This window comes from Anoplophora glabripennis, unplaced genomic scaffold (assembly GCF_000390285.2).
Source record: "Anoplophora glabripennis isolate ALB-LARVAE unplaced genomic scaffold, Agla_2.0 scaffold192, whole genome shotgun sequence".
NCBI lineage: Eukaryota > Metazoa > Arthropoda > Insecta > Coleoptera > Cerambycidae > Anoplophora > Anoplophora glabripennis.
Window position 1 is genome coordinate 447,647 of NW_019416579.1, and position 25,515 is coordinate 473,161.

Below are 25,515 nucleotides of genomic sequence, written 5' to 3' on the forward strand. Positions count from 1 at the left end.
ATACTTTGGACGATATTTTTTTGCTATTAAATAGTTTTTGAGATGTAAAAACAACAATGGTCTATTACTTCAATTATGTGTTAACAATTTCCTTTTTAATGAATAGTTAAATTATATGGCGCTAGATTTGCCACAAATATTTATAAATAACTATTTAAAGATCTGTCAATAATATTACTGATTAGATTAGATTTATATCGCCAGGTTACTGAATATTTAAATTTAAAAAAAGAGGATATTTTAATCAAGAGTGATTAATGCGACTATTTTTAGGGTTCTAACTTTTTAAGCCGGAAGTTATGGAACCAATCAATACTAAAATAGGAACTTGGGTGGAAAGTTCTCATTAAGCTAGCTGCTACAAATTCCTTATTTTCTCAAGTTTTTCTTCCTTTTTATAATTATTTTTATCTCTGACATAAAAACGGTTTTGCTCCATAAAGTCATCATAATTATGAATACAATAGAGAGCACTAACCTTTCAAGTGTTGGTTTTTTATATAGATTTCTGTAAACAGTATTAAAACAATACATAACTAATTAAATATATTATAACTTCTAAAAAAATTTATGTTGAACGTAATGTAATTTTATTACTTTTTTAGACTTAAAATGGAGTAAATCAAATAATGTTGAAGCGTCATTAGTTTATATATTTTAAATACAGACAAATACTTTTGGTATGTAAACGTAAAATCTTGGATGAATTGTAAGGGGTTAATTACTACAACTACATCAACTAGTATCAAATATTTTCTACTTTATCTTATTGGCTGGAAAACGCGACTGATTTTAATTTCTTTTTCAGTTGTCATTTTATACGTGAACTGCTACAGTGTGAACCTTGCTACGAGCGTTCAAAATGTTTTCACAGCAGCGAAACTGGTAGCTGTATTAATTGTGATATTGGGAGGAATGTACAAGATTGTTGAAGGTGAGTCTTTGAATTTCAAAATTCTTTATATTTTTGACTACATCAGGTGAATTACTGCAAAAACATGTTTAGTTTTCATTAAATATTCTACTGCCTTCTTTTAATTGGTTTGTACATACAGAATAATGCACTAGCCTTACAACAATAAAAAAGTAGATGTACTTTCCATAAAAAATGTTAATGAACACAGGGCAGATAGTGACAGCGATTTTAAAAACCACATTTATAATAACCATAATTTATTAATAGACAATTAACGATACGAAATTCAAAATGATACCCTATTGTTCTTCGAGGTATATTGGATTTTCCTATATCATTAATAAATTCATATTGTTTCTGATATATATGTTGCAATATATTGGGTTCTTTGCAGTAATTGTTTGAATCAGTTATCTCAACTTCACATAGGATTTGTTTCTAGTAACCAGTGGCGGCTCGTGAAGGAGGACTCTGGGACTCCGCCCCCCCAGATATTTTCAAACTATAAACTTAAAATAATGTATTTATTTAAATCAATAAGAAATCTAAATAGCATGCATTCAATATCTCTTGGATGTTAGGTTGGTTGCATAAAGTACTGTGTACGTGAACGTAGCTCAGATTAATGCCATCTGCCATCTATAATCATACCAAAGAGTTATGTTTAACCGCGCGCGCAATCCCCACTCCATCGCGGACCGTGAAATTTGAGTCCATCGTGCAAGCATATTTTTACATATGATTGGACAAATTGGCACGTGGAGGGGATAGGTGACGATAGGCTTGCGCGCTCGCGCGCTTTGTTGTTATATGTGTTTTGTTTTTGCTTTGGCGCTTTTTAAGACATTATATTTTATAAGTTTAAGTTTAAAATGATGGTTTGTGAAATAAAAAAACTTGTTATTAGTAATTTAAGTTTAGAGGAAAAAGTCGAATTGAAAAATAACGGACGTCCAACGCCAGTGTTGAATTTAGTTGAGGTGCAGAAAGAGTGCAAAAAGTGGGCCGGCTTTCGCAAATTTGATAAAAACATTTATGATAAGACCCTGTGGTTGTGTGGTTGTGACCAAACAAATAGATTTTTTTGTTTTGTAAGTTTATTGTTTGGAGAAGGCGAAGAAAACTGGACGAAAACTGGAGTTTCTGACTTGAAACATTTAGAAATTAAAATTAAGAAACATGAAAATTCTCATAAACACAAAAATACGTTGGTGAGTTTTTTACTTTTAGGAAGAGTAAATATTGCTTCTTGTTTAAATAGTGCTTATGCAGAACAAATAAATAGTAAATAGTCATAACGAAACAGTTAAGAAAAATCGATTGCTTCTTTCAAAAATTTTAAAATATCTTAAAACCATGTGGTACATGTAACCTTTCTCTTCGTGGACATAATAAAAAAAGTGACTCGGTAAACAAAGGGGTATTTTTAGAACTGATAGACTATAGTGCAAAAATTGATCCCGTTTTAGATAAACATCTTAGTGATGCCCATGTTTTTAAAGGAACTTCAAAAACTATACAGAATGAACTATTACAGTAATCTACATAATTATATTCTAACTGGGTTGGTTGATCGATTATCCACTTCAGCCCCCACACGTTGGAATTTTATTTCTCGCATTGTATCTAAGTAGCTACTGTACACACTGACAGTATTCCTTAAAATTTTTCGCCTGCGGCGCTAAGCCAAGGGCTACCACCCCCCACACCCCCCGCAGCTCTTATGATGTACGTCCTCTTTTCAAAATGCGCCCCCCTGCATTCAAACCCACGGGCCGCCACTGCTAGTAACCCAAAAGATAGAAGTCATAGGGTTTTAAATCCGGATATCTCGGTGACCATGTTATATTTTGTCTTAATGACACTGAATAACAAAATCCATATGATAGTAACTAATAATAACTTACTATTATTGTAAACAATTATTTATTATTGAAATATTTATTTATGTGCTAGTGTTACAATTCCTAATACGTTATAAGAGACGGTGCAAGATAAGGCAGATGGTTGCTATTACAGTCCGACATGTTTTGAATCTGCTATTTCATCACATATACAATACTCAGTATTAGAAATGTTTTGATTTTACGATTAAGTAAAAAGGACAGTAATGTAATGTTAAATAAACCGCTCGAAATATTTACGCCGAAACGTTACTGAAAATAGCGCCATCTAATGACATGTGAACTGTTCAAGAACCACATGTGATCATTGTAAAAATTATAAATCCCAATTCTGAAAAAAGTGGCTTCGTCAAACAGTAAACCATATAATTCTATTAAACATCTCCAAGTTACAATGCTTTTGCATTCTGTGCATGATAACGATACAACCTTGCGATTCTCGCTATAAATTTAATGATCTTATGTCCCTTGTTACACGTTTCGTGTCAATTAGGTGATTTTCCTTTACTGTTTTCTTCATTCTATGAATACTACCTCATAAGAATGAAGGGATTTTTAAATAGCAGTAGTTGCAACTGCGGAAAATGTGAAAAGAATAATATTTTGAACACTATATTCTTGTGGTGATTGACACCTGGAAATATCATATTTCATCATTCGGTATTTTCTAGATACTCAACGAATCAATGGTGCAAATACATTTTGAACTTTTATTGAAATTTTTCAGTTTTTATTTTATGACACTAATTGTTTGTTATAAATCATGGTTATTATAATTTTCTTCCTGAAAATTTTTATAAAGCTATATTTTCGAAACAAAAAATAATCAGACTTATGTTTATACAACATTTATTTTTTTCTAGAAATTATATCTATTATTGCCAGAGTTTGTAGTAGCCCCGTTTAACACGAAACTTGTAACATGTTACTTATAAAACTAGGAAATGTAAGAATATTCTTTTAAAGCAGATATTCATATAACTTCCAACTACAATTTTACTATTTCTATCACGATCTTACCAAGGCAAGTTTTCCAAGAAGTTGAAAACTATAATTTACCTGTAATATAAGGTTTTACACTCCACCTGTGCCTTGCATAACGTAGATGGTTGCCAATTATATTGATCGCAAATATTTCTCGTATAACTTCATGTGGATTTATAATTTTAAAAACGATGTTCTAATAAATAAAAGAAAGTGTTTTTTGAGTTGAAAATGCGTATCAAGATGAGAAAAATCCGAAAAATTAATTTAATGTTGATTATGTAAGTGAACATTTAGTTTACTCTATGTGAACCACTCACCATCAAATGTTCATTGGCATAAAGTCAATTACATATAGACTTTGATATTCTACTTAATATTTGAGACAGTAATATCCGGTTGTTCCGATTATCTTAAGATAATTATCTTAAGATAAGTTGCATGTTTATACAGCTTAAGGAAAAAAATTGAGAAAGTGACAAATTTTCTGTTCGTGATGAAAACAGATGGTGTCTTAAGGGTCGGAAACATTCCATTTTGGATGGTTCCGGGCATTACAATTCGTGGAAATATTGAATCAAGTGACGTTTTATCTTACAAATCGTTTCCAGAGTAATTTAGCTTTCCCGCATGACAAAATTTGTCATCTTCTGTTCTCACAACACAAATTCAATAAGTTGAAAGAATGTCATAATATACTGATTTGTATTCGCTAAAAACAACAGAGGATTCTGCTTTTACGATTGTGAAAATACAAAAGCTCTTTAGATGGCTTAATACTAGGCAATATATTTATTAATTATCATGCTACAAATTTGTCCTCATTAACAGTGCTAATTATTGCTTTTTTATACTTACGCCAAGTTATATTCCTTAACAAAGGATATACCTTAGTATTTCAAAATTCAAGATGCCTATAATAAATTAAAATTACCTGAATCACACCAAATTCCGTTTTGCTGCATTGCACTGCTAGGCCATTTGTCGACAACTAAATTTATGGCCAGATTGCCCAGTATGGCTGTGTTTGTGCCGCGTTTGCCCACGCGCTCATTCTTCACTAGGCGACCAGACCTGTATATGGGTATAACTAAATAAATATGGGAACAAGTTTTTCAAATATTTCAATGCCGAGTTGCTGCGTCAGCGATCGGACCTGGTACATACTGCCATTCTCTTGGTTCTTCAGTTGAGATCGGAAAGACTACCAGCAGTTAGCAATCTTGTCTGTGAGTTTGGATATCTTTTGCATACCTAGATTTCTGGTATCGAGGAATGTTGTTTGACCTCATTTGATGGGATTTCTTTGAATTAGCTAAATACATTAATAAAAAGTAAACATCTGAGAGGTAATAATAGAATATGTATTTATGATTGTTTGGTATCTTTAAATTGCCGTAAAATATCTGCATCTAGATTATACCAGATAGTATCTACATATTGCAGATTTTTTTAAATCAAATGTAAGATCATATATTAATGAGTACCTACTTTTTACTTCTGTGGAGCTAAATATAGACTCTGCCGGAATACCTGCATCATCTTCAAATTTAGTCCAAATTTATTTTCCTTTTTATCAGGTACTAAATTCTACGAACGAATCACACTAATATTTTTATAACATGAGATGCTACGTTCATTTCCATAATATCCAAATACCCTTAGAATTTACGGCTTCGTTAGCAGTTCTTTCAGACGCAGACCCCTTTACGTCCTTGAACGTCCTTGTGTCGAATATAAAAGTTTCCCTTGACGAACACTCCGAATCGATTATCTTTATCAAGCTCAAGAGGCGAACACTTATGCATGCAATTGTCCAGAAACCGTATACTAATTGCCGTGAGAGACGAATGACTTTAATTGAACATGTCCCTGCTGACGTAATAATTTTGCAATGAATTGCTAATCAGAAGAAACCATTCGTATGATCGTGATATTGACCCTATCCTCCGTCGCAGATCGCTGATTAATGATAAAAGTTGATTACGTTACAATGATTGCTTCGTAAAAGCTCTTTCAGTGCGAATAATTTTTGTATACTAATGGATTTAACATTTGTTTAATGCCATTAAAATTCCTAATTAATTTTACCTATTTATACCGGGTGTTTCGTAGTTAATTGTTTTAGAAATACTTCAGATTGGGAGTTATTTATTTAATTTTTAATTTTAATGTTATAAAATCAACAATAAAATCATCAAAATTTTTGTTGATTTTACAATATGTACTAAGATCCATATAGAAGCTTAAGAAACATATTCGGGATGTCACGCGTTGTCAGTGTTGTCACGTGACGCATAGACCTTATAATAAACTACTGGACTCGCCCAACTGTCATTTTACCTATATAAACGGCAATCGCTCAGACGTGTGCGAGAGAGATGGAGCTAGTAAGGGCATAAGCTTCGTTCACAGAATTTCGACTGCAACGCGCTACATTTAATTCAACCAATCAGCTAGCTATACTCGATTCGTTACCCTTTTTTTCTGTTGGGCCGTATTCAAAGACATTATAAAAATAATATAGACTAAAAGTCAAAAAAAAATGTTCATTTTTTCCAGTAGTGTAGGTATGTAAAAGGGTTTAGTATATTACTGTCCTAATTACAGTACAATATTTGAATTGTTTTAGCTATAATATTCCAAATAGTTTTTATAATGCCTTCTTTATAGTTTGTTTCAAATATTTCATATTTTCTTTCTATGCAGAACTGCATAAATTGAAACTATAGTAGGATCATATTCGATGCAAAGTAATAAATCATTGCCTGTCAAGGGAACCAATGAAGTACTCTTTTAAGGGTTTTACAAATTGAATAATTTCTTTATACATTATGAAGGGACGAGGGGATCAGTTCAGGTCTGGCACCCTTGTTCCTAAAAAAATTCCTTTATTCTCATAAATTATTTATTTTAAATGTAATTTATTATAAATCCAATTTGTTTCCTAAATTCCACATATGTACTCCATTTTACCTCTGTACGCGCCACTGTTGTTTACTTGTTTTTTGGAAGCGCTCTCTAATTGACGGCAAAGCTCGCCAGGTTAGTATTTGACGTATAACCGACCAGTTCGTACACTCGATGCACCTGGGCGACTACAGCTACTACCAGAACACAGTGCGTATGCAGCGGTATTTCAGATTTTACAATGAATTTCATTTTAAATTTGAAATGATTTATCTTACGCCTCCTAAAAATGATGACACGATTTTCCTTTGATAAAAGACCGACAACTTTTTGCTCTACTTTGCATGGAATACGATCCTACTATATGTCGATGCTTTCTTCGTTCAACATATTTGAAGAGAATTTTTGCTGGAGCACATTATAAGCACATTTCAGTTAAAACTTTTCCTTATATTCGGTTTGATGTTAAAATGACATTTTATTTTGAGGATTGGGGAAATAATTTAATCTAATTTGTTGTCATCAGAGACAACTCTATTTGGTCAGTCTTTTCAGAAAGATGCAAAAAGTATAAACATGTTAGTACCGTCATAACTTCTTTCCTACCTATGAAATTTAATTTTTTCTCCACTTAAACGTCTCTACGCAATTTATTTCAGAACACGATTGCACCATATTTAGTTTTTACAAATCTTTCACATACACTAACTAAATCACACAAAAATTCAATCAATAATGTCAATACATGACATTTACTTCAAAGTTTGTTTACAGCATTTTGTACCGGTATACCCGTGTATCATCATTTATGCTGCAAAGGCAGATATAGTGTAGCATGTTTATTAAAAATTGTCATACATTTAATAGCTATCACATTCATTTAATATTTATATACAGGGTAATTCAGTCATTAATTTTAAAAAAAGAGGTAGAGAGAGAGGGTGGGTAGAATACGAATACACGATTAAAAAAAAATTTAAATGCATATATTCACACTGAAAAAAATATTTTCTAATCATTATTTAAACTGCTTTTCAGACCGCTGCTGATCGCTGTCCCACAAAGGTTTATCGAGAGTGAATCTTGACCTATCGTATTATTCGGTCATTAACCTAGCTTTTTACAGCAGCCTAGTGAAAGATAAGGAAAATACACATCTTTTTACCTAAACACATGAATGAATAAGATATTTTTTTACATTTTAAATATTAACAAGTATTATGTAGGATTTGTTATTAAAAACAAATGTATAATGACAATAATTGTTTTCGAACATTATGTTATTACAATTTGGTATTTTTAATATTGTTTATTATTAACGTTTTCACTATGTTTTATAATTGAATATGAGTTTTTAGTATTATATTCAATTAATTATTTAGTTTGTAGTACATATATCTAGTGGCTGATTGCTTTTCAAATAGTATAGTATAGTACCTACCTACCTATTTAAAATGTCAGTACCACTAAAAAAACATAGCACTTTGTTAATAAAGTTGCACTATGATTTTGAAATCAATTGCAAAATTCAAGACGACTAGGGAAGTCAGCTGTTTCGCTTCAACGTTCAAACTTACTACTTCCCAGTCTAACACTACACACAACCAACAGGAATGGCGTTATTATTGGACATGAGAGTAGACAGTTCGCCAAAGATTTACAGCGAAATTTTAATTTAAATTTGTTTAGCAAGTAATAAACTTGAAGCAAAGTTAATAAATACACATACCATTGTGGATTTGGACTAATTTTTAATTTTTTTATAGCCTACAAGATGTTTTTGAAAATTTTCAAGTTGAATTGAATGTTCCAACATTTTTGTTCTTATTTTATTTTAGCGGATTTAAATGGACGTCCAGCGGAGGTATATTAGGAACTGTTGGATATACCCTGGATGTCTATAATATCCCTGGGACGTTCAAACCTAAAATGGACGCCCTGTGGATGGTGGGTGCTATAGATTGTAATTCGAGCCACCCTGTATATCTCTAATAATTTACAATATGCGTCAAGTCTACCCTTAAATAGTTTTATAACTTAGAATTGTAATAGAATACATACATAATTATCAGGGTATATTAAAAAATAACGACTGTATTCGCTAATGTCACCATTCTCATCATACCAATTGAAGAGTAAAATCTCGTATTTTATTTACCCAATTCGATCATTTTTCCGCTAATCGTGAAAACAATAAATTAATTCAAATTCAAAAGGAGCACTAAAAATTGATTACATCATTAACTTTGTTGCATATGTCCAAACTTCAAATTTTTGTTAGCAGTTTATTGATTCAATTACAAATATAAAAAATGTATCAAATATATTAACAAATTGTTAAAAGGTCAGTCTTTTATATTTCTTTATTCAAATTACAGGGAATACTCAGCATTTGAAAGAACCCTTTAAAAATACTCAATTTTCGGTAGGCAATATAGCGACAGCTTTCTATACTGGTTTGTGGGCCTATGATGGATGGAATAACTTGAACTACGTTACGGAAGAAATAAAAAATCCCTCCAAGTATGTATTAAATATTTCAATTTATAAGTAGTTATATTATTATAACTCTATAAGGCGTCCCTTTATCAAATTTCGGCAGATTGTTCCTTGGCCAAATTAAAAAAAAATCAAATTATACCAATTATTGAACTAATTCAACTAATTTAAGGAATATAAAAACGATCATTTTCGATGGATTATCTTCAAACTGTTATATCTTCGTAAACAAAAAGAATTGGCCCCAAGTTAGTAAATTTATGTGTTAACTTAAACCAACGAACACTCTGTAGAAGTTTGGTAGTCACATTAATAAGGGACAACCTGTAATTCAGTGTTTGTAGAGAATATATTCCAGAAAGGAAAAAATACACCTTTCGAAAGACCAAATTTTTAAAATTAACTGTTAAGTACATATAGTGTTTGACAAAAATATGGAACATTGGCAATGAAACAAATGCAAAAAATGCCAAGACATGTTAATCTTCATGTTTTTTGAGAACTATTATGCATTGTTAAATTTTATGTTCAACTGTTTTCAGCTACGACATGATCATTTTTTTAAACGGTAACATCCAATTTCTTCATCAGAATTCGACATAACTTGTTTGAGTGATTAACCTGTTACCTACCTATCATGTGATATTTCCCAGAAACCTTTTTTTTCTAAGAATAAAGTAGGTTGGTTCTGTTTCAAAAAAAAAGTCAATAGAAGGTATAACGTTATAACAAAACACTAGAAAATGAATTGACAATAATTATAAAACATGTTCAAATTGAACACCATTAGCTTATTCTTGGGAGTACATGAAATGTACATAATCATTCTGTTCAGGAGATAAAACTAAATGTCGTCCAACCTTAACCTTCATATTTTTAAGTTTAAAAAAATTACTATTACGTACAACTATCAAACCTTATGCATATAACTGGAATCCTAAAAACATTCTATCCAAATAATATAATAATATATATGGTGTCCTATGTCAAAGCATTATATCATTTTTTCCTATATAGAAAGATAGAAAAATATTATAATGGGTAAAAAAACATAGAAACAGGAAAAAATAGAGGAAATTCTAAAAAAAATTGGTGGCTGCTCAATAATGTTTGAAAAAAAACTGAGAGAAGTATTTCACATTCAGTATTCCTGCCTTTTGTTACACACTGACAGCACATTTTTTGATAGAAGTAAATTTAATTTGTTGTACATTAAATTCTTCATCTTTCCGTTTAGAAACCTGCCACGTAGTATTGCAATTGGTATTCCACTAGTGACCATATGCTACGCTTTGATCAACGTGTCCTATCTAACAGTAATGTCACCAATGGAAATGATGACCACCGAAGCTGTTGCCGTAACATTTGGAAATCGGGTTTTGGGAGTGATGGCATGGTTGATGCCGCTATCTGTTACCATTTCCACGTTTGGTGCAGCCAATGGAACACTGTTCGCAGCTGGTAGGCTGTGTTTTGCTGCGAGTCGAGAAGGCCATCTACTGGATATTTTGTCCTACGTGCATATCCGTAGATACACTCCAGCACCCGGACTGATATTTCACGTGAGTATTTCTATTACTAATACATACATACCTACATAAAATAAAAATAAGAAAATAAATGAAACAAATAAAATCCAGACCTTTGCTCTTCATTATTGGACTCTCTCAACGTCAGATATATTTTCGAAAAGGATTATGGATGCTAAGAAAACAATTTGGGAAACACTTGTATGTATCTTTATTAGAATTTAACATTTTTTTAAATAATACATTCTTGGAAAAAAATATTAAATTCATGTAAATTTTATGGAAATAAAATTTGATATATATTCTATCCGATTCAAAATTAGGTCAATTAAATTAAGCACATTGTCTCCTTTCACTATTTAGATTCTAGTTCATTAAGAAACTTTTGTTTTATATATTCAATTAAACTGGTGTGATAATTTTGTCTGGAAATATACAGGGAGGGACTAGATTTTTTTCATCAGTTGAGAATTTTCAAAAAAATAATGATAGTTTCTTACATGTATATATCTACTCTATTCGAAAAATATTTAGTTTTCATGATACAGGGTGTAAAAGGTTTATTTAAAAATTTGTAGTTTCGTAATACAAGTATTTCCCTGACACACAATTCTATAGCTAAAATGTTTCAGAATTTTTGGCTTTTTAGTTGCAAAAAATAGGGATATTTATATGTAAGGTTGTTAAAACTTAGCCGCGGAACGTAGGAGTACGCATTATTTATTAAAAAGCAACAAATTAAATTGTCTACAATACACCACCACATACACCAATGGATAGGAATTAATCACGCACGATAAAAAATCAACAGTATACTAACTTGACGTGAACGTAAAAAACATTGAGGCTTACTCAAGTCTCGGTTGACCCGCTTGGCACGACATTCAATTGCGTCTCTCTCTGACAGCCTTATTTATATGTCACTGACAAAGTACAAAAAATTATTATTTAAATCTCGTTTTATAAATCTGTTCATTGCCAAATAAAATGTTTTAATAAAAAATGCTTCATAATTAATTAAAATATTTAATAGAAATTCATTTCTGCACGGTACTAGAAACTGGTCCACTGTAAAACCTGGGCTCACGCAAGACAAAGCATACAGTCATCGACCAGCACAGCGAAAAAAAAAACGGAAAAAAAATTGAAAGAATTTCTTTTCTAAGGAAAGAAATAAATAAAATTTTATTATAATGCCTAATTTATATCACCGAATTCAACTGTTTTTGCCGTTTTTGTTATTTTAATCAATAAAATTAATTTGTGGTTTTAATGAATAATTATTACCTGATGTTACAACTGTTCCAAATTTTGTCCACCGACGTGTAAACATTTTTGGCCCCTACTTATCCAGTTTCTACGAACTAAACAAATATTGACGTGCTTCACCATAAAATAAATGTTGTCTTGTTTCACCATAAATTAAAATGATATCCATCAATTCCGAATTACTATACACGTAAGCCATTTTTGCACTTGAAAAACTAATGTAAACACTATCGCAAAAACGTTAATACTAAAATCGGATTTCAGTGTTTGGAATCGTCTGAGACCATGTGGAGAGAGAGCACATTGCGCACAGCCGTTAATGCGAATGACGCTAGAGACCACTGTAGTCCAGCGATATGAGAGTTGAAAATACCACAACTTCAATAATATTTTTCTCGGAAACTATAATCCATTTCTCATGATGCATCTGTTCCCAATTCTTTTTAGATACGTTGTGAATCACCCTGTATAGGTGTCCCCCTATCAAATAACATCGATATGATGAGACTCAATATTTATTCATCAGCGTAGGCTTTAAATTTAATGGGAAATTAAAAAATTCAATATTTAACGTATTCCTTTAGAAAAAATTAAGTACAATTAAATCTAAGACAAATGGAGAACCCTGTATATTAAAAAATAACTTAAAACATGCTGATATCTATTTGGCACAAATTTTATTTATCATTACTAAAGCTATAGAGAAAACACTTAGTTCAAGAGTGCTTATTAATCCGTAATTTTTGTAGTTTAACCAATTTTGAACCTGATACTGTTCTCGAGACTTCCATGATGGGCATTCTTATGTGAATCAGGCTATCGAACAAACTATCATTATTTTTTGATAATCTACTGGTTCATAAAGTTTAATGAAAAAAAAACTAGACGACATTACATTATCAATAATTTGTTACAAGTATTACAGAAACAATTTTTTTTTAATGAGATTATTATTAGGTATACCTTATCTTTTGATTCAGACAAGGCGAAAACCTCGCATTCGTGGGAGAAATTTTCCGACTCGATTTTTTTGCATATTCAGATTCGTGAGATGTTCCTTAGCATGAGTCAAGATGATGCCAGCCGGAAATCTGGTGCCCATTTGTGTAACAAACTTTTTTTAAACAAATTATAAAAATTGGTTTTCTCATTCCGGTTTTTTGGCACATTATAAACAAAAAAGTTCCTAAATTAAAGTTAAACATCGCCCTACAAGATGCTGAAGAGTTTTTGAGACTGGCATTATTCTAAAACCTTGTTTTTTAATTGTTAATAAAGCGTTATGAGCCACGCGCGCGCCTCTCTCATACGCGAATTCGCCATTTCGTCTAGCGGCTTCAGCTTATTATCATTTCCCAAGATCCATTACACAAAGACTTAGTTAAACAATGTAAATGTACAAAAAAACTGTAAGACTAAAGCTTGTTCTTGTATGAAAAACTGTGTCACTTGTGTACCTTTATGTGGTTGTAACATAGAACAGTGTGAGCAGAGCCGGATTAACAGTGTCTTAGGCCCTGAAGCGCAAGGGTTTGACGGCCCCTCTATGAAAACCCCCGTATTCCAAATTTAACGCTAATGGGTTATTTTTTGAAAAATTTGGTCGACCATCTTGGATCCGCCTTGAATTTTGCAAAATTGACCTCGGATCCGTGATCAGCGACTCCGAAAACCCCCGTATTTTGGCGTGAATCTGTTATTTTTTTGAAAATCTGAACTTAATTGACCTGTTTTTTTTATGTTAGAAAAAGAACCATAAATTTTGACCGCGGATTCACGTTCGGCGGTGTTTTAACCATATAAATGGACATTTGAATATTTTGTATTTTTCCTAGCACTTTTTCGTGAATTTTTGCTAAATTTCACCTATTTTTTGAGGTTAGGAAATTCCTGAGATGTGATAACTCAATTCTGACACCGGATTCGTGATCAAAAGGTAAACATACTACAGATAACAGTAACTTTTTTTGTGTGTGGCTGTGCAATCAAATTAACGAAGTATGCAGGTAGTTTCGTCATGAGACAATATGAGCCGCAAACGCGTAGGTATGTAACTACGGTTTCGTAATTTTTTTGTTTTTTAAATTTTCACTTGGTAGGAAAATCAGAATCACAAATGTTAACGTTAAGGAAAAATACATAATAACATTTTTTTTTTAATTTTTATTATTAAACTACGAAACAAGAAAAACAATCAACAAAAACAAAACAATGAAAGCAAAGATATAAACTCTTAAAATATACACAAAATTCAGTTAGTAGAGCCTGGGCAAATCAAAAATTGGCGAGGATGAGGAGTGGCAGGCCAATCATTTAAAATAAGGAATCAAAGTGTAGGATACTGAAAAACTTGTCTCTATAGATTAGTTAAAAAGAGTAAAATTTCTTGACGGACCGGTGGTAGGGTGCGAGCGGCAGGCCCGGATCCAGAGACTGGTTTTGGGGGTGGCGCAAAGCACTTCTTTATCATTATTATTATTATTTTTATTATTGTTGTTGTTGTTGTTATTTTTTTGATGACGTAAGGTGTAGGTTAGGAAGGGGGACTTGCATTAATATCGACTAACTGCCTGTTGTCGTTTGGAGAAATGGAAAATCTTTAAAAAATGTTGTGCTTTGGGGGTGGCGATCGCCACATCGCCACCCCCTCTGGATCCGGGCCTGGCGAGCGGGCCCTTGAGACCACCGGGCCCTGAAGCGCACGCCTCATGCGCCTCATGGTTAATCCGGCACTGAGTGTGAGAATTCTTATGATTGAGTAAATATGTGATAATAATAATATGCAGTATTAAATAAATGTTCTTTAATAAAAATAAAATGTATTTGATACTATTATTGCCCTTTTATTTTTTTTCTGCACTCTATCTATGAATTATGAAATTTAAATAATCAATTTTTACATTATTTTATGAGTAATAATAGTACTTAGAATGCTAAATTCAAAGAACATGTAAGCTGAAGCCGCTAGACGAAATAGCGAGTCCGCGTATGAGAGGCGCGCGCGCGACTCATAGCGCCTTATTAACAATTAAAAAACAAGGCTTTAGATTAGAATAATGCGAGTCCCAAAAACTCTTCAACATCTTGTAGGGTGATGTTTAAACTTTAATTTAGATACCTGGCAACATCAAAAATAACAATTTTTAACCGTGAAATCGGCCGTTGAAAATCGTCATTTTCGCAATTTTAGCAACTTAAATTGTTTATAACTTCAAAACTATCAATTCTAGATGCATAGTGCATGGGAACTTCCTTGTTTATAATTAGGATGTAACGAATGCCAAATTTCGCGAATGCGAATGCGAACATCTGTTGTTGACATTTGCGAATGCGAATACGAATATTCAGTTTTTAAATCTAGCGCCGTTTATCTATGATTCAAAATATGCCGCGCGCGACGCACATAATATTTCCGGTGACAGCGGCGCGGCGCTAGAGGCTAAAGAAATTAGCGTTGTTAAGTTGGTAGAACGGTATTTTTGTATGATTGGAATTTTGTCAGATGAGTTTGTGAGTTGTGAGGTTAGACTTAGTGATGGGCATAATCGACCAATTTTGATAATCGAGTTATCGGTAATCGAGTACTTCTAATAATCGAGTGATCACTCGAGATACGAGATATTGGTCATTTTCATCCCAGCGGCGCACAAATATGTTTGTATTAGTCATATATAACTTATAAGCGTAGCTAAAAAAAAAAGCTCACGCACTTCAAAACCTAACTTTTTCGTTTTATTCTAAAAAAAAGGTTACGCCATCACCGACTATTTGCAGTATGCACTAACATTTTGAGGTGCAACCGTAGGATAATAATCACTCGAGTGGTGGGAGTAAACATCTCGAGATATCTCGAGTGATCTCAATAATCGAGTACCACTCGATTTTTCACTCGAAACCTCCCATCACTAGTTAGACTGTTGTTAGTTATTTCTTAACTTCTTTGTTTAATTTACCTGATATTGTTTTCACATTCTGTATTTTTCTTTCACGTTCATATTCGCAAAATATTCAAAGATATTTGCAAATGCGAATGCGAATATCATAAATTAAACGAATATTCGCGAACGCGAATGCGAATGCGGATATTCGTTACATCACTATTTATAATGTGCCAAAAACCCTAAAATAAAATTTCCGGAGTGAAAAAAACAATTTTTAGAATTTGTTTAAACAAATGGGCACCAGATTTCCGGCCGGCATCATTTTGATTCATGTTATGGAACATCTCACGAATCTGAATATGCAAAAAAATGGAGTCGGAAAATTTCTCCCACGAATGCGAGGTTTTCGCCTTGTCTAATTTTAAGTATTTAATGTTTGTAATTTGTAATTTAATTAGAATATTCATAATAAGTATTATTTAAAATTTTCTAAATTTCTTTGAAAATTGAACTGAATATAAAAGAAATTACATTACATTTCCATATATTTTCCACACTTTACAATGAAATATTATTAAGTAATTGTTTATTGTTCCTCTCAGAATAATTACTAACAATCATTCTTTGATTGATCTTAGTTTAATCCATATCAAATTAATATTTATTTGCAAGATTTGAACAAAAAAATTTTCTAAAGATTTTTTAAGGAATGTTGGAACTAAAACAAGGCAATCAGATTTTCTCTGATTCAACTACTATTTTTTTGAAAGTTGTATCCTTTAACCGGATATCTTCAAGACCATAAAAAAGGTAAACATATTATATGATAAATATTTCTTTCATATTATTCAGTTTCACTACTCATCATTATTAATCATTATACATTGGAAATTGGATATTTTATCTCAATAGAACTGTTTTTCCATTTTAGTCATTAATTGCCGGCGCTATGGTAATGTATGGAACTATAAATTCACTGATCGATTTCTTCAGCTTTACCGCCTGGATTTTCTATGGAGGCTCCATGGTTGCTCTAATTGTGATGCGATACACTAAACCTAACTACCCCAGGCCCTACAAGGTAGGTTGAACGTCGTGAAACAAAAAACGCAAATTTCATAAACTTCTTGTTTCAGATCTTAAGGTTCGGTAATATGGTTATACAGAATAAGTACTTTTAAGATGAATATCATTTCACTAGCATAGTTAACACTAATTTTATAGAAAATTTGGTAGAGCAGTTACATATAGTAGTAGCACAAGCCAAAACTATTTTTATTTTAAAGAATTTTATCATCACGTCAAATATCAACACGAATCTGGCACCAGTAATATCTCATTCGTGTTTTTATCTTAAGTAAATATTGTGTAAACCATTAAAACTTACATTTACCAATTTCTGATTAATCAAGAAATTGGTTAAGAAATTGGAGTGAATTTATAAGCCGGTTCTTGAAATTCTTGTGGCGCTTTTTCAATAGGGGCAATCATATTTATTTTATATACCTTGAATTTGATATTTATTTTTATTTTATACATATATTTCGGGAATCTACACATATTACATATACATATATATTATTACAATTACCTTGGTCTAGCATGAGTTATTTCTATTATGCTTTGCAGTTTTCCATTATAATAAATTTTTATATTATAAAAATTGGCCAATTTATTGTAACTTGTAAAATGGTGTCACAAATGTAATAGCTTCTTAAACAATATACTTGAAATAAAAAATTGGTAAATGTAAAACATGTTTTAAACGTAAATTACATAAATTTAAGTAAACTGTAGTGCCTCTCTTTTCATAGTTTCGAAAATGCACAAGCATAACATACTTGTACCCATTATTTAATTATAGCAACAGTTCTTTCCATATTTTTAATTGGGTGAAAATGTCAATGTTTTCAGGTGCCGATAATCATTCCTTATTTGGTATTAGTGATCTCTGTATACCTGATAATAGGCCCTATTTTAGATAAGCCTACAATTGAGTACCTGTATGCCACTTTCTTTATCCTGGGAGGAATGGTGTTCTATGTTCCATTCGTTTATTACAAATTACGCATACCTTTCATGGGTAAGTTAGTCAAGAATATTAATCCCATATTATTTTATCTACTGAAATCTTTTTATCTTAATTATTTGAGAAAATAGTAAATCGTTCTATATAGAGTGTACCATTTGTTATTTCTTAAGTATTTGTTGTCTCTTTGTACTTACTTATAGGTGGCGCTGCTAGAACAAGAAACTTTTGTATTCTAAAAATAAAGTTCAATATGGAACTAAAATTTTACAATTTTTCCCTTTTACCTACCGTATAAAATGAACTATTTGTTTGATTTCTCTAATTTGATTTATTATTTGTTAACAAAAATATATGTACTGTAGATAGATGTTTGTTGGGAAATTTTGCATTATCAGATTGGGAATATACTTATCTGGTTTAAACAGAAGTGAATAAATATTTTATATTTGAAATGAGACATTTTATAACAGGGTTCATAGTTCAAAAGTAATAAAGAATTCCCTGACTTATAAAAAAACCCAGGTCACTTATAGTTCATTTTTACATACTAATTGGTGTTTATGCATTAAATTTTTTCTCGACTGGACACCATAATCTTTTTTATACCCTAACAACTTCTTATAAAGGTTTCAAATCCACAAATAGTTTTCTCTTTCAAGAACCCAGGGCCGGCTTTCACAAAATTTCCAGTTGCAAACATCAAATTTCCTGACTTTCATGAATATTTTTAAAATTCCCTGACTATTCCCTGTTTTTTATGAAGAATAACAAATTCCCTGACTTTTCCCGGTATTCCCGGTTTTCCAGCCGCTACGAACCCTGTATAAGTATTCTTTTTTTAAATAATACAAACTGAAGAATTGTTAAAAACTGTTACTTTTAAGGATAAAAAAATAACAATACAAATCAAAGAATATAATTCACTTCCAGAATTTGCACAATATTTTCGTTACAGTTTTTAATGTTTTTTTATTAAAATATTCCAAATAGACCTCTCTCTACCAAAAACTTGTTTAAAAAAATTCATAGCAAAAAAAATTTATTTAAATATAAACACATTAAAAATTAAATGTTAAATTTGTAATGTGCAGTCAATTTTTAACTTGACTTGCAAAATTCATTTGAAAAACACTGAATATCTAGACTCATCTTAGCTCACCCCTAAATCTATAAAAATTTGTAAAGTGTTTATAGTGGTCATGGATCCATCACGTTGCAGTGAAAGACAAGAGTGGGAATAGCGCATATTTACTATGCAGTTTGGGCACTGTTTAGTTCAGCCCGTAACAAAATAATAGCTATTCACCGCTTTTGTTTCTTATTAAACGTAATTTGTTTATGTGGTGTAAAATTTTGTTACCTACGTGTTGTTTCTGTAAAGACAGACTGACAGCACTTGCATTAGTTTCTATAGAAAAATCAGTTGTGCGAGAAATACTAAACATTAATGAAAAAGTAACTGAAAAGTTTATTTCGGACAAGAAATAATGCCGAGTACCTATATTTTCCCTATATTTCAGTAGTATTTAAAATAAAACTTCTTATATCTGATTTTTTTTTCAATAAGTACTTCGTACCTAAATTTTTCCACCCTCGCTGGTATAGAAGTCAAGAGCTGCCACTGTGTACAAGTAATGCGTTATCAATATTTGGGTATTAAAACAACTATTTATATCAGATATGCAATGTGCACATGCATCACCAACTCCTTTTCCCCAGTCTATTTCTATTTCTTGGGTAATACTTGACTGATTATTTATGACAGTCAGTATTTTAATGTACAAATTTTAGTCAGCAGTTTCCCCCTCTGTTGAACCTTATGACTAGGAAGGATTTAAAATATATGCTGACCTATAAATGAAAAACAAAAAGAAACTGATATAAATACATATTTAATTTTGTTACCGATTTAATTTTCTTGTCTTTGCAGATGGTGTGACAGTGTTTCTGCAGATGCTATTGGAAGTGGCACCAACATCGACAATGTTGGAGTAAACCAAATTAAAATTAGTTGATGCTCAAATAGAATATTAGTTGCATCATGGTTACAAGTCCCATCTACACTAAATATTTTTGTTATGCTTGTTAAAAAACATGTGTAGATGGTTATAATTTTTGAATTGTAAGAAAATATAAAAATTGCACGGATCATTCCGAATATATTGGACATTCTATGGGGTGCAACGTGGGTGTCCTGATAACTATAATTATTTAAAATAAAAGCAGATAAAATTAAATATTGTACAAATTTAAGGTACAATATTTATAGAGTAATATTAACATAAGTTACTGATTATTAATACATATTGTCTATTATAAAAAATTTTAGAAAGTCTAAAATTATACTATCTAGACACAAATAATATTTTTAAATTAATTTTATCTGAGTTTATATTTACATAGCATTTTTTACCAACTGTGTACATTTATTACCAAAAGTCTGACTTTTTTAATAAATTATTTTTATATTGTTAATAATAATCTTGTAACCATGATAGTGTCGTAGAATTCGTAAAAAATGTTTATGGTAAATATATGCTGCTGTCATTCCTTACCTAAACATGTTGATTATTTGATATTTATTTTAATCTGGATTTATATTTTTTTATTTTATATTAAAAGATTCACATCAAGAGAGAACCACAGAAATTATTAAATTAATCAAATCCAAGTAGCTGATCGTTGAAATTATTTCTGGATTTTTATAATAATAGCAGGTACCTGTAGTCCAATGTTATACATATCCAAAAAAGAAAAAAACTCTCTAATAACGAATCTTTTTCATTAAATGTGGTAACCTAGAAGTTGAAAATTGTTTTTCTTTATATAACTAAAGCAGGTAAATAGATGAGAAACATTGTTGCCAAATGTAAAGCATAATGTCAAATATGTGAATAAAATTGTGAAAAATTAACCATTTTTTATTTTTCTATCCCTATTACATTTATATCCATGTGTTTTATCATCCTGTGTATATTTCAAATAAGGCTTCTGCTAAACATAATTTGCAGTTTGTATGGGTATTTTATACATATTATGAAGTCTTAAAAAAAAAGATATATTCTATTTTAAAAAAAATTTCAGAAATATATTTTTTGAAACATCTCGTTTTAACATGGAAAGTTCTGTGAAATTCTGTGTTTTATAATCCATTATTAACCCTTTTGCTGCGCAATACGTCTGAACGTAGCTACCGCGCCGTGCGCGAAAGTTTATCGCATGTGAACATATACGTCTGGAGCAGTTAGACCACTTATAGTTTTACATTATGTTGTGTTAAATTATGATTTACGATCAATTTTACGATTTTATTTTAAATAAAATACAGTATATCTACAGCTGTACTAAATAGAAACTGAAAGAGAGATGAATAATCTTGGCATTATTACCAGTACCTCCTTCCATTCAAAATATTTGTCACAATCGCCCGCAAAAATTCCCCATACCAATTGCAACAACCGAGTCACTAATGTGCATGGTTGCGAATATATTTGAGCAGCCTGATCCAATTTAACTATTCAAGCGAATTAATCTGTCTGGAGCAGTTTGAGCCCTATAAATTTTTAGCAAATAAATACGTCTGGAGCAGTGAAAGGGTTAAACCGAGGGTTAAACCAATAAAAAATATATTTTATAATGAACTTACTTATATAATATAAATATTCCATATTTATAAAGATCAGACATTTATATAAAATATTTTAATCTAAAACAACTCATCTTTTAAAAAACATTCCTCTCACACTTCCGTCCAGTTTAATTTTGTTTAGGTCTTTACTTTCCCATAAATACTTAAAATATCACCTTTTCCTTTCTTTCGTTTTCGATCAAAACTTTTTCCTTTGGCTGTTGATTTTCCTGCATTGTTTTTTCCTAACTGTAGAAAGTTCTGCCTAGATGTTTCTTTTTCCTTTTCTTTTTTCTTCTCAACTTGCAATAATTTATAGTTTTTATATTTATTTTTGGGGGGTTTTGCTCCTGAAATAATTATTAAGTTAAACAAAATTAACTACTATTTATTATGGAGGAGATATTTCCAAATCAGGTAATAAGACCAAATTTTTGACAGAAACTTATAACAATAGAAATAAATGCTTAGAAAAATTTTAGTCAACTAACTAGTTACCTAATTTTATCGCCAATTGTATTTCAGCTTCTTCTTTCTTCTGTGGATCAAAACCAGACATACCAAATTTGATAATCTCATGTTTCGCTTTCTTTATATTGAAATCGCCATGTTCTTTATTTTTTGTAATTTCTTCGGAGCCATTAAGTTTTTTCTTTCTCTTCGTGGATTTATAAGATTCGTACGTAACTTCTTGGAAATCTATTTTTCCTTTTTTTTGCATCATAGAGCCTCTCGTGGGTATAAAAGTGTCCAGTTGTTCTTCCATATTATGGTCATATGGTCTTCTAAGAAAAACATAAAACTCAAAAAAAATATTTCGGTTTCAAAAAGTAGGAAAAGAAAGGACTAAATGTGGTTTAACTAACTCTATTCCCTATTTTTGTACCGAATACATAACCTCACCTTCCTCACCTCATACATCATATAACATCAATGGGAATGGATCAAGGGGCAGGGGCTATACCACAAAACATATAATACAACAGGCTATACACTCCCCCACTTCTGACAGGACTATGTTTTAGAATAGGAACGCGTCAATAGGTATGCTAATATTTTGGATTCTATAATAAACAAATTAAAAAACAGTGCAGTTCGGTGCAGTTTCTTCATTTCAGTGGAGAATTGATAGATGTGAAGATTTTCTTGTATTGCTGAATTCTACATAGATACTTATGTGAACTGTGTTCAATAATTAATTAGGTATTCATTTTTTGCTATCATTAATCAATCATAATGGGTGACCGCTGTTTGTATCTGTGTGTAATCATTGATTGAAATATTGTATTAATAAGACATCTAACATACGGCAAAATATGTTGTCCACCGGGAGAGCCGACCACAAATGCGCTAGTGTCGTCTATAGTCGAGTCCAAAATGGTGAAATCCATTGTACTGTATATATTGGTTTGCGAATTGACACTTTTGAATATATAAATGCAGGTCATATGTTTATCGTGTATAGAGATCCATTGATTTGCGGTGGTGTCTGGTTAATAATTGTACTTTAAACTGTAATAACGTTTTATACAAGAAAATATAACTCATTGGAAGATTTTTTCTCATTTGAACGGTTAAAAATTATATTTTCACATAATTAATAGATCGTAATATAAAAAATACATACATGTTAAATATGTATACTCACGGTGTGTCAACAGTTAGTGGATAGGAAAAAAAAATTTGATCTTTCATTTTTCGTTCTCTTCGTAAAATTTTAAGTACTGACACGAAAAAAATCTTGCCTAACATATACTTCGACATGAAATTAAAAAAAAAATAATTTTACGAAAGAAAGTTTTCTTGATATAATGTTACGAGGTAAGAATAAATTCTCAAAATCAGCAAGAACACCTGTACTTATTAACCATATAACTTTAACCATAAATATAAATTTCTGATATTTGGTTTTGAAAGTTTATTCTTTTCTGTATTGTGAATATGGAAATATACAAGTTTAAGGTAGATAGTTGCAAATAAAAATAAATATAACTTATTTAAAAATAAGAGAGAATAAAGTTAAACATTTTTTGAACGGCGATACAATTTTTAAATTATACGCGGCTTATTACGAAAACGAGCTTATATTTTATCGGTGCAAATGACCCTTTAAATTAAAAATTATTCTAGATTTCATATTCTTTACTAGAAAAATGATAAACTCTCGTATATATCTACCTCATATATTTCTTCAGATGGGATAACAATCTACATTTGTTTTTTGTTTTATGTTCTACTTCTTCCCGATGTACCTTTACAGGATATGAACATTCTTTATTAAATGAAATGGCAAGATACATAACCACTCTGTAGACTAGTTTTAATAATGAAGTCTAGACATAGAGTAGCAATAACCAGTGACCATTTAAAATATAACGGTGTATATGTTAGTTATCTATATCTCATCCACTTGAGAATTTTTTTGGATATCTTCAAAATGTTTTATTGCAATGTGACATTAAAGTTAAGTTAGCAGATGACTTTTATTGGTTTTAAAATCTTTCTTAATCTTTTGTCATTGGCTGTTGCTAGTTATACATTTATTTTATTAGTTTACTATTACCGTTTCTCATTAGAACTACAGACTATTTTAAATATTATTCCCAAGACACAATTGCCGCCTACATTTAAACTAATTTTAGTAAGTAACTAGTTATATTATGTTGGCATCGTTGCAAAATCTTATAAATAATTAGTGGCGTCTCAAAAACACGAGTCGACATATTTTCTGCATCGTCATTTTTGAAGAATTTTCTTATGAAAACCTACAATATAGTATAGATATTGTGTAAATATTCTATACATTCTACATATTTAAACAAATATAATACCATTAAATATATGCTCAAACCGCAGTGAACTAATGGTTAACCGCGTTAGGCCGGTGTCCCATGCATCCGAATTCCGACGATACGAAGGTCCGAAAGTGTTCGTATTGGTTAATATACATTCAAATTTTTACCGCTCATTTTCATCCGAAATTTTTAAAATTCATACGACGTCGGAAAAAGTAGAAATAATTTTAACTTTTATCCGTAATCGTGTTTTTTAACCTCACTTTTTAAGTTTTTAACATACTACGATTGTTGTTTGATATATTTACAGTCAAATAAATGTTATATTATAATGTCGAATGTAGAAAATATAATATTACGTATATTTTCTATAATATATACCTATGGTTGTCATTTGAAAATGTTTCACCTTCATCTTGTAATAAATTCCATGGTTCTATACTTGATTTCTATGAGATTAATTTCGGATGCATGTGAATTATAATATTATCAATAGGGAGTTTTTGCATATCGGTTTTAAGAATACCGTAAACGGTAAAGTAACGTGAGAGGGCATTGCGCATGTGCGACAGTTACCGTTGGCGTTTATCGTTACGGTATTCCGATATCCAACCCAGATTACGGTATTAGTTTACCGTGCATTAAGGATAGTAATTTTGTGTACGAATAATAATCCATCCATTTTTCTTTCACTTGCCGATTGCCTTTTACCGCAAGAGTATCAAATGAAAGCATAACCGTCAGAATTGAGGTTAGGACACGCTACACCATCGCGAATAAACGACACGATATGCAAAAACTGGAAGCATTCAGTACACGCTATTTGTCAATACGGTATTCAGTCACGTGTTTTTAACGTTTATCGTATTCGTAAATACCTTATGCAAAAACTCCCTATTCGTACGAATTAAAATATTTTCGGATATCGTACATCGGATTTCGGATGCATGGGACACCGGCCTTAGCTGTTCTCTCGTCAAAAAACTATATTTGTTCTTTGTAGTTCTTTGACTTGACTCCGTTCTGCTTCTGCTTCTGCTCATTTATGTTTATTTAGCTCTGTTTCGTGATCGGTGTTGCTAGATGGGCACAATTTTCTGAAATATACAAAATTTTGCATTACTTTGAATAAATAATTCATGAATAGCTACATATAATTCCAAGAATG

General features: G+C 31.1%; 2 protein-coding genes across 6 annotated transcripts in view; one reads left to right on the forward strand and one right to left on the reverse strand.

The window, feature by feature from the left end:
* LOC108906494 (b(0,+)-type amino acid transporter 1) overlaps positions 1 to 20,838 on the forward strand; it is a 142,453-nt gene extending 121,615 nt beyond the window's left edge. For 2 of the 3 annotated variants that reach the window (XM_018709773.1, XM_018709774.1), the window contains exons 5-10: positions 809 to 934; positions 9,093 to 9,237; positions 10,451 to 10,775; positions 16,824 to 16,973; positions 17,807 to 17,975; positions 19,855 to 19,947. In XM_018709773.1, the coding sequence (XP_018565289.1) occupies positions 809 to 934; positions 9,093 to 9,237; positions 10,451 to 10,775; positions 16,824 to 16,973; positions 17,807 to 17,975; positions 19,855 to 19,919 (980 nt within the window). In that variant the 3' untranslated portion in view covers positions 19,920 to 19,947. Of the gene's footprint in view, positions 1 to 808; positions 935 to 9,092; positions 9,238 to 10,450; positions 10,776 to 16,823; positions 16,974 to 17,806; positions 17,976 to 19,854 lie in introns of all 3 variants that reach the window. The other variant, XM_018709772.2, reaches the window with a different exon arrangement.
* A 743-nt stretch (positions 20,839 to 21,581) lies between these two features.
* On the reverse strand, positions 21,582 to 22,540 carry LOC108906492 (uncharacterized protein C1orf131 homolog). Of its 3 annotated transcripts, none has more exons than XM_018709768.2 (3): positions 22,465 to 22,540; positions 22,051 to 22,337; positions 21,582 to 21,902 (listed from the first exon to the last, which is right to left on the reverse strand). In XM_018709768.2, the coding sequence occupies exons 1-3, from the start codon at positions 22,467 to 22,469 to the stop codon at positions 21,691 to 21,693; spliced, it is 504 nt and encodes a 167-aa protein (XP_018565284.1). In that variant the 5' UTR covers positions 22,470 to 22,540; the 3' UTR covers positions 21,582 to 21,690. The 3 variants fall into 3 exon arrangements, with proteins under 3 accessions (XP_018565284.1, XP_018565285.1, XP_018565286.1); XM_018709769.2 differs by having other exon boundaries at positions 22,456 to 22,502; XM_018709770.2 differs by lacking the exon at positions 22,465 to 22,540 and adding an exon at positions 22,419 to 22,436.
* Between the last annotated feature and the right edge of the window lie 2,975 nt (positions 22,541 to 25,515).

Coding starts and splice junctions, on each gene's coding strand:
- LOC108906492 (XM_018709768.2), bottom strand. Junction 21,903..22,050: donor ACAATTGGCGATAAAATTAG/GTAACTAGTTAG, acceptor TAATTATTTCAG/GAGCAAAACCCCCCAAAAAT.